Source organism: Tamandua tetradactyla, chromosome 6, assembly GCF_023851605.1.
Source record: "Tamandua tetradactyla isolate mTamTet1 chromosome 6, mTamTet1.pri, whole genome shotgun sequence".
NCBI lineage: Eukaryota > Metazoa > Chordata > Mammalia > Pilosa > Myrmecophagidae > Tamandua > Tamandua tetradactyla.
In genome coordinates this window covers 67490901-67501424 of record NC_135332.1, presented here as the reverse complement: position 1 = coordinate 67501424, position 10524 = coordinate 67490901, and the positions used below count along the sequence as shown (strand labels likewise).

The following is a 10524-nucleotide window of genomic DNA, read 5'->3' as shown; positions in this document are numbered from 1 at the left end:
GTTCCCCTTCCCGCCCCCCTCGACCGGAGGCGGGGATCCCGCGCGGGGCTCCCGGGGCTCGGTGTTCTCGAGGAGCTCCGGCTGCCGCCTCGCGGGGCAGCTCGCACGGCCGCGAGGGCGCACGGCGATGTGGCCTCCGTCCAGCGCGCAGGCCCACCGGGGGGATGCCATGGCACCTGGCGGAGTCCCGGCCTAGCATGGCCCGCGCGCTGCCCGCCGTCGCCTCGGGCTAGGATGGCCCCCCGGGGCCCCGCCGGCGCCCACCCCACCTCAGCCGAGCCGCTGTCCCGCAGCATCTTCCGGAAGTTCTTGCTGATGCTCTGCTCCCTGCTCACATCCCTGTACGTCTTCTACTGCCTGGCCGAGCGCTGCCAGCCCCTGTCGGGCCCGGTCGTGGGGCTGCCGGGCGGCAGCGGGGAGGCGACCCGCGGCGTCCTGGCCGGAGGCCCGAGCGAGCTGGCGGCGTGGCCCGCGGCGGCGCACAGAAAGCGCCTCCTGCAGCTGCAGCGGTGGCGGGGGCGCCGGCCGGCCGCGCGGCGCGACGACGGCGACCAGGCAGCCTGGGAAGACGAGCCCCCCGGCCTGTCCGGGGGCCCCGGGGGCTCCGGGGCCGGCAGCAGCGTGGCCGAGGCCCCGCCGGGGACCCTGGCCCAGATGCTGGACGAAGGCAGCAAGCAGCTGCCGCAGGCCATCATCATCGGCGTGAAGAAGGGCGGCACGCGGGCACTGCTGGAGTTCCTGCGCGTCCACCCCGACGTGCGCGCCGTGGGCGCCGAGCCCCACTTCTTTGACCGCAGCTATGACAAGGGCCTCGCCTGGTACCGGTGAGTTTCCCCAGGAGAGGCAGGGACCGGGGGCGGGGGACGGCCAGAACGCTAGCGGTGGACGCGGGAGAGCCTCTGTGACCCCCAGATCACCTCCCTCCCCACTTCATGCAGAAGGCAAAGGGTCATCTGTACTTGTTCCAAAGTTGGGTCGTCCTGTCCCCACCCCGCTTTCTCCTTCCGGGGAACTGGATGTCGGTGTTGAAGGGAGGGGGGGAGGGAGAATTTTGTTCTTAATGCTTTTTTTCTTTCTTTTTTTAAGCCCTTGGGGTTCCCTTTCCTCAAATCGCCAGAATCGTCTCTTTTTTCCTCTAATGTGAAAGTTCAAGTGGTTCGCTAAAGAACAAAAAAGAAGTTCCTCCTAAATTAAAATCCTCTCTATGGTAGATCACTTCCCCGAAGTCCATTTTTCTTTTTTCTTTTTTCTTTTTTTTTCTCTTTTGGGCGGTTGACTGTGGTTAACGCACAGTCTTTGCCATCAGGTATTTATTTACCTTGACCCTTTGCCAGATAGTTGTCCTAGGTGGCAAGTAATATAGAGACCTTAGTAAAAGTGTCAAGAACCAGAGTCTGGGTAGTTGGGAAATATATGAAACGTCCAAGCAAGTGCCAGCAACCAGTCACCGTGTTTTAAAGAACGCTTCCTTGGTATTAACTTTTGTTTGGGGAGGAATAAGTTTTGTAAAATGCTTTCAAGTTATAGAGAAAACTAAGCTTTGTCTCTGGACTGGCAGAAACTTTTCTCAAGATCTTCAAACTACTCTCTTTAGAAATAAGTTGCCAATCTAAAAAAAAAATAAAAATAAAAAGGAAAGAAGAAAAAAAATAGGGACACTAGCCATGCCTTGAAAAACCCTGTTATAACAGTTTAGGGAACAGGTCAGATTTAGACCTTTTTCTTAAATATCTTGATATCTTCAAATTTAGATCGCCTTTAATAAAAGACTCAGCCAAACTCTAATAAATTCTAGTGTCACCTGCGCTTTGTTTTCCATAAAATATTGACTGTTTTTTTTCTTTCCTCTGAGTACAAGGAAAAATCATGCTGCCAAGATTCTATGTTGCCTAAAGTTTATTTTGCAAATTAAATATGCATTCACCTTGTTATTTCAACTGAAGCAATATTCCAAAAGTTACAACACAAGTTAGATATATTCTTAAAAGCCCGCTAAATTAACCATGTATCCCCAAAACAGAAATGGACATGATTTGACAAGTTTATTTACTTGAGGGGTCGAGCACACCCTCAGATAGATTTCAGGAGCACAATTTACAGTAACCCAACTCATGAGAAAACATTTGGTCCTAAAACTCAAATTCAAACATTAAACACTTTTGAAACAGTAACTTTCCATTTGTTGGAAAGAAAAACAAACAACATTACCTTAATATAGAATATATATCATTTTAAACCATCAGCCACTTAAAAAATCCCCTTGTGTTTCTGTCATTTATGTTGTATCCTCTGGGAAGTTCTTATAAAAATGACCTGTTGAATCTGAAAACAACAGGTCCTTCTTTTTAGCACAAAGGCAGCTCTGTTTTTTCCATCAAGGACACAAGAAAGAAGTGATTAAAGACCCCTAAAACTCTTATCTATAGCAGTTTGCATTGAATTTGGTCTCGTCCACTGCTATAAGTGAACACATTTCAAGCTAACTGCTGAAATATCTAAGACAACATTTGAGTCTGAAGTGCTATTAAATCTGGTGAAATATTTAGTTTTGAAACCCTTTATTTTCATTTTGCCATATAAACTTTATTTCCACAAAGTAGAATTGTTTCTTCTTATTCCAGAAATGAGTATTTGATTTTTGAGGGCACAATATATCAACAGACCTGGATTTTATTTTCCACGGACATTTCTGAGCTTGTGCAAAAGAAAGAAGTTTCAAGGTGACTGGAAACACAAGTATATATATATAAAAAAAAAGAGTCATAAACTTTTAGGCCACTCTCTCCTTTGGAAACTAGATGCATGCTGTAAAGTAAATCTCTCCTTGAATTGTTTATTCCAGCAGAAGGGTTCTATAAAGCAATTTACAGTGGTTACAAAAATAACTGTGAGTAGACTTTATGGTTTGGTGAATTTAATTTTCTAAGTGTTGGAACAATGTCTTTGTTTTACCATTTGCAATGTTTTTTTTTTTATTGGATGCATAAATTTACTCAATTACATAGAAAACTCGTTAAAAAAATCCAACCAGTGGAAACTGGATTATGCAATTATTTAATGAAACTTCCCCACATTTCTCTTTCATCTTGGCTCTGAACTTGGAGTTTGATGTTTGTGAGACAGATTGAAGGCCACTTAAATGTAAGTGCATTTTTGATACTTAGATAGTTAGTCAGTGTTTTTGAACAGGGAATTCAGTTAGACCTCCTAAGTTGGTCCAAAATTTGCAATGTAGCATTTCTGCTACACGCTTGTAACCACATATGCACACACGCAAGGACACAAGAATATCCTGATGTTTGCACACTGAAGTGAATTATGGAAAAGAAAGATCTCTATACTGTTTTTAGATGTCCGTTGACTTAGGGGCAATCCTAAAAGATTTAGGCTTGGTTTTGCCCAGTGAAATCTCTCATTTTGTCATAAGAGTTTTTTTGTGCCAGTGCCCCCTACTGTCCTGACAAAGAGAGAAATATGTTGCTGTTGGGAAGTTGGGAGAAAAATCTCTTGGAGAATGAGTTTGAGAGTTAGAAATGCCTGTTGCTAGGACGTTTCAATAAATTTCTCTCACTTGTAAGAAAAATAAAATACTTTCTAAACTGCATCCCAAGAATAGGGTAAGAAACAGTTCCCCTATAAGAACAAATCTGGGCTAAAAGCAAAGAAGATGCATTTATTATTCAAGATCTCTGAAAAATGAACCATCCTTACTGATTTCAAATGCCCTAACCTCTTTTCTAAAACAAATGAAACAGGGGCAAATTTTTATATTCCGAGAAGTATGCTATCTGTATTTTAGGATACTTCAGTGAGGGTTCTGGCTAAGAAACCTCCACCCTGACAGGGTTTAAAAAACATTCCACATGACTTAATTTAGCAGACATGATATCAGTACAGCAAATGTCTGTGGCTTGCATGTCATGGGAAAGCAGTCCTTTGCAATGAATAGTCTCCATTCTCACTTTATGTGTGGTTTGCTCATAAAGGAAAGTGGGAAAACTCTTGGAGAGATCTTTACTCGACATCAAGACCGAATGCCTGTTCAAGGGCAGGTGAACTTAGAATTTAGTGAGAAGGCCTCACTCTGTGTATTATGCACCCGCTAAATGGTGTATCTTTTTATCTCCTAAGACAAAAGACATGCATTTATAAAGTTTTTAAAAATAGATGTGTGCATATATATGTATATGTGTGTGTGCGCGCATGTTTGTATAAAATTGTTCCTTTTTTTTTTTTAACATGTTAGTCTTTTTCTTTGGTGCAAGATAGTAAATATGCTTTATCCAGTCTCTTCTACTAGTATGCTTATTTCCTCTGCTTTAATTACTTTTCTTTAGTAAGCCTGGACAATTCCAGCAGGAAAGAAGCTATGCTAAAATCAATTTACTATCTAGAATGCGATAAGATCAGAGATCATTTAGCTTGGTGTTTAGTTCTCCTTGATCTCATCAAAATCGGGAACGTTTTCTGACCTGTGATTGTCGTGCCTTGTTTTTTGAGTCCACCGGAAAAAGGAACTTTGGGTTCCTATAAGGAAAGAAATAGACATTTGTAGCAGCTGGGAGCAGCTGCAAAGTACCTCCATGTGCAGATTCCCATCCTCCTGGGCCACAAGCCCCTTCTGCAGGAAGTGTTGGAAATGAAATTTGAGCCAAGGGAGCTGTGGAGTGTGGCTATTCAAGCATGGTCATGGGGACTGAAGGCCAAAGAGTCTCTCAGTCTTAGAGTGGAGTTGAGAACGTTGGGGATGAAGGATGAAGGAGGGTGGGAAGTTGCTTTGGACTCTGAGTCCAGGGATGCATGTCCACAAGAGGAAAGTGTATGAGATCTTTCATGAACATGCTTCCCAGGACTCTCAATGCCTTAACACTCTCCACTCAGTGAGAGGTTGTGGACTCCCCAAGCAGAGATGCCATGGTGCTAACACTTGGTTTGCCGAATGTCTGAACTCTGGACTCAATCTCCAGTAGACTCCATCAGCAATCCAGCTCCATCAGCCTAGTTCCTGTGTGTGTGTGTGTGCTTGTGTGTGTAAGACTAAACACCCAATAGGTGGGGAAAGTGATGCAATCTTTAAGAACAAAGTGAGCACGTGTTTGGGGAACTTCTGAGCGGTATCAGATACCCAGGCTATGGAACAAGCTTTGAGAATATTGAAATCATAATTCAGGCATGGAAAAAACAATCATGTTTGATAGAGCCAGGAATCGAACCAGATTATGTGAGTGAATATTATTCCTTCATGATAATGAGATTTATAATGTGCTGATATCTTTTATGTGAAATGTGTAGACATTTATGGGTGAAAATCCTCCACGATATTGTAATTCCCCTCCTTCCTGCAAAGAGTGATTGTCCAGGAAAGAGGAAGTGCCAAATGTGCATTTTGGAGGACCAGGGGAATGAAATAAGGCTGTACAATTAAGGACAACAGGGGATAACCTTACACAGGCCAGATGCTCACGTCACGAGAAGAGTGTCACAGAGCGAGAAAACCTACTTGATAGAAACAACGAAGAGCTCACATCTCTAAGGGACATATTTGAACAATTACAAATTGCAATTACCATCAGTCAAACTGCTGGGCTCCGTGGAGGACTTAGCCCTGTTCCTTAGGGAGCTACCTTCCCCCACCAAGTCATAGTAAGTTGGCGGGATAAAGAACATCGTTTCTTGGTATATGTTTCCCAGTGATATCTGACGCCAAGCTTTTAGAAAATGTGTTTCTGTTTGAATGATGAGTTACAATTATGGAAATAGAGTTTCTTATTAAATGTAGGCTTTTAATATGTAAGCAGAAGAAATTGCACTCGAGTCTTATTTTAGCTCCCTGGTCTTTGCGTTTATGAAAATGTCTCACAAATGCTTGCCAGCCCATTAAAGCCTTCGCTAATTTAATACAGTTTAAAAATCTCTGTAGGGGTTGGCAGTATAGTAAGTAAATACACTTCTGTAAGCTAGAATTTAGAAACTGAGGAAATGCTTAGTTCAGTGAATTGAAGCCTCTCCCCAATTGCTTGCTTCCAGTGACGTGATCCCTGATTTTTTTTGGCATTACTCATGGTATCAGGGCTATTCATGTATCTAAAAATGTACATTTATCCCATGATCGCTTGAGTATAGTATTCCAGTTCAGAGCTGACCTGTTTCAGAAGTTATCTAATCACAGTGCATATGAGAACAGAAAGGGAAAATGTTTATTTAAAATGGAGTTTAGAAGATACATAGTTTCTGGATGGGCTGATGGAAAAGTTTTGGTAATGAGTAGTCGTGATGGTAGCACAATATTCTGAAGGTAAATAACAGCACTGAATTATGTATTTGAATGTAGCTAAAAGGGGAAATTTTATGTTGCATGTGTGCTACTAGAATACATCTTATTAAAAAACCCATGAAACTGCACAACACAAACAGTGAACCCTAAGTTAAACCATGGGTTTAATAGTTAATAGTGCAATTATAACAATGCACTTTCATCAAGTGTGACAAATGTACCACATCAATGCCAGGTGTTAACAATAGGGTGGTATATGAGAACCCTATATTTCATGCATGCTTGTCCTGTAAACGCACACCTTTTCTAGTAGTAATCATGAAAAGAATGAAGTTTGGCGCTTGCGTTTGTAATGTCCTTGCAAAGGTTTAATCCCAAATCCAGTTCACTGACTGCTGAGCGTGAGCCGTCCACTTCGAACATGATGTGTGGCGCCACCTAGCGTGCGCAAGTGGAAGCCGAGTCGGCAAGCAACGCGAATCGCTGAACCTTTTAGAAACCTCCTTCTAAGCAGAGTATATATGCAACCTCAGTTAAAAAAAAGAAAGAAAAAATCGTGTTTAGGTAGCACTTATGATCTGCTTAGCGTGGTTGAGCTGTCCTTTGCCTCTCTTCCTCAGTCCCTCTCATAGCTCGTTTCTTTTGGTCCGGGAGATTTTTCTTTGGAGAGAAATAAGAGACTTGCCTTCATGATAAACCCAAGAAACAAGTTATGAACGACCAGGGAGACTTCTATTAGAAATGTGTATAACTGAAAGGAATGCCATATGCCCCAGATTAGATTTGTTAGTGTATTTTGCCTCTGTTTCTGAAAACCAGCTTCAAATGAAAATACTTCCAGATGATTTTTATTTCAGCATCAGCCACGCAACTTTATTCCTCGCCCTGAGTTGCATGATTCTGGTGGAGGAGATTGTGAGTTTTAACAGGTAGCCGGGGGAAGCCTGTTTAACCCTTAGCACAGCTGACAAATCCCATTGAAATCCTGCCTGCCTCGTGTGTATCAGTTTCAACTAAAAAGTGCTTCAGTTCCAACCTTGGAAAGGGACAGAGGGGAGAGGGGTGGGACTCATGTTAAAACTCAGGTAGCCGGAAAGAGGAAAATAGTAACATTACAGTGGAGACACCTGGCATGGTGTCTCCAGACACCATGTAAATGTAAATAACCAGAGTTGCCATCACCTTGTTGTCATGTTGAAATCACGTGCCCCTGATAAAATGCCATGAGAAGGACATTACATCCCACCCCTGTGGCATCCTCCCCAAATTACAAACCGCAGCCTGGTCGTGAGAAAACACCAGGTAGAGTCAAACTGAAGGGCATTTTACAAACTGGTAGACCAGTCCTCTTCAGAAGTATCAAGATCATGAAAAGCAAGGGGAGACCAATAAGCTACCTCGTTGCAGCACACAGAAGGGACTAATTCTGAGCGAGTCACTCAGCGAAGAATCTTTGGTGTGACCTTAGACCCCAAGAAAAACGTTGGTGGAAAAGCTGGGGAAATCCAAATCAAGTGTGGGGTTTAGTTAACAGTGTCATGCCATGCTTATAATTTCTTGATTTTGATCATTGTACTAAGGTTGTGTAAGATACTCACCGGAAAGGGCTCTGGGGGAAGGGAGACTCGTGGAATTCTCTGCGGGATCTTTGCAATTTTAACACCTAAAATTATTTAAAAATAAAAAACAACAACAAAGAGAAGGCAGGAGAAGCCTAGCAGGCAGAGTGTTGAAGCAGTAGGTACTTCATCTGCAATATTCCCTTTGAGCCAGCTCCCCTTTGCTGGGTGTTTCTTCTCTCTTCTCCTACTGAAGGCCTCCTGGGTGGATCTGCCAGCTTCCCCCCCACTGCCACCACCTGTTGCCTCCAGACATGCTGATCTTTCCCTCAGCTGACTGCGGTATAAAAGCGGCTCAGCACTCCCTTTCTCCATGCCTGCCCCAACACAAGCACAGAGATGATTGCGTTTTTCTTTTTTCTTTCCTTCTTTTCTCTGCTTTTCTCTTTCTCCCTTCCTTCCCTTGTTTCTTTCTTGCTTTCTTTCTCTCTCCCCTCCCTCCTTTCCCCCTCCCTCTCTTTCCATCTTTCTTTCTGTCAAAATGTAAAGTTAAAGAGAAAACATTTAAGGTGCCCCACCCCCGACTGAATTCTTCTTGGGATCAAGGACAAAATCTTAGATGCAAATGGCAACTTTTTGAGTTCACACAGAACTGAAATAGGGGGTCACAGGAAAATCAGTCTTGGGCCATGTGGCTTTTTTTTTGCCACCAACATAGGAGGGGCCCAGTGTTCAGACTGGGATGTTGGTTGTGGGGTAAAGCGATGGGGGCTCTGGCTGTGGACACCCCGAACGCTAAAATAGCAACATGGTACAGATTTTCTGGACCAGCTTAAATGCTCTATCTGCTTGCTTGACCTGGTGCTTTGGATTAGAGATTGATTTATGAGACCAGCATAGGAGTGAAAGAGCCCTGGAGTAGTCACTGTGTTAAAGGAAGAGGAGGAGAGAAAACCTGGGCCTCTGTGCGCCGGAAAACAGTGACATGCTAGAACTTCCAATGGTTATTCATGTGGGGACTGCTAAGCCCAGGTGCCCAGTGTTATCAGAATCAGAGTTCCTGTTGGGATCACGTGCTGGCATTTCCCGCCTCTGTTTTTAAACAGCACATTCATCCATTAATGAAATCCTCCTCTCAAACATTTCCTTTGATATTTTTAGCTGCAAAAATGGTTTTATCAACATTGCATTGTTTACTGGAGCAAAACAAAAAAGACAGCATCCACAACATCTAGAGAGTTTAAAAAGTTGGTAGCATTTCTTCTTGTTTTTTAATTAGAGAAGTTCTGGGTTTGCACAATAATCGTGCATAAACTATAGGATTCCCATATACCCCCAGTATTGTGAACACCTTGCATTGTTTTTACATTTGTGACAATTGATGAAAAGCACGTTTTTCTAATTGTAATGTTAGTCATAGTCCGTAGGTTAGCTTAGGGTTCACTGTTTGTGTAGCACAGTTTTGTGGATCTTTGAAAACAAATTTATTCTATTACCATATATAAAACCTAGCATTTCCCCCCATTTAACCTCATTTAGTTATATATTTCAGTGCAGTTAATTACATTTACAATGTTGCACTACCATACCACTATCCATTATCAAAACATTTCCATTATTCCAAATAGGAACTCTGTGCATTTTAAGCCTTATTCCCTACCACCCCCCATTTCCTGGTGACCTGTGTTCTAGATTCTGACTCTATGAGTTTGCTTATTCTAATTATTTCATATCCGTGAGATATATATATATTTGTCTTTTTGTTTCTGGCTTATTTCATTCAAAATGATGTCTTTGAGGGTCATTTATGCTGTCACATATTTCAGAACTTCGTTCCTTTTTATAGCTGGATAATGTTCCATTGTATGTATGTCACACATTTTGTTTATGCACTCATTGGTTGATGGACGCTTGGGTCACTTCCATCTTCTGGTAACTGTAAATAGTGTTGCTGTGGACATCAGTATGCAAATATCTGTCTGAGTCCCTGCTTTCATTTCTTTTGGATATATACCTACAAGTGAGATTGCTGGGTCATATCGTAATTCTATACTTGGCTATCTGAGGAACTGCCAAACTCTCTTCCACAGCAGCTGTACCATTTTAAATTGCTACCAGCAGTGAATGAGTTTCTATTTCTTTGCATCCTCCCCAGCACTTACCATTTTCTGCCTTTTTAACAGTTGCCATTCTAGTGGGTGTGAAATGGTGTCTCATTGTGGGTTTGATTTGCATTACCCTGACGGCTACTGATGTAGAGCATCTTTTTTGTTTGCTTTTTGGCCATTGGTGTATCTTGTTTTTTGAGATGTCTATTCAAGTCTTTTGTCCATTTTTAACTGTGTCATTTATTTGTTGTTAAGTTGAAGGATTCATTTATATATTCTGGATATTAATCCTTTATCGGATATGTGGTTCCCAAATATTTGCTCCCACTCCCACTTTTAGTTTCATGATAAATTCCTCTGAGGCACAAAAGTTTTAAATGTTGATGAGTTCCCATTTGTCTGTTTTTTTTAAATTTTGTTGCTTATGCTTTGGGTGTAAAGTCTAAGAAACCACTGTCTAACACAAGGTCTAGAAGATATATCCCTACATTTTTCTTCCAGAAGCTTAATAGTTCTGGCTCTTATATTTAACTCTTTGATTCATTCTGATTTAAATGTTGTCTATGGTATGAGGTAGGGTCCC

General features: G+C 42.4%; 1 protein-coding gene across 1 annotated transcript in view; it reads left to right on the top strand.

Annotated features, from left to right (window-relative positions):
• The first annotated feature begins 234 nt into the window (after positions 1–234).
• LOC143688279 (heparan sulfate glucosamine 3-O-sulfotransferase 3A1) overlaps positions 235–10524 on the top strand; it is a 105706-nt gene continuing 95416 nt past the window's right edge. The window contains exon 1 of the mRNA XM_077166052.1: positions 235–824. Within this exon, the coding sequence (XP_077022167.1) occupies positions 235–824 (590 nt within the window). The remainder of the gene's footprint in view (positions 825–10524) is intronic.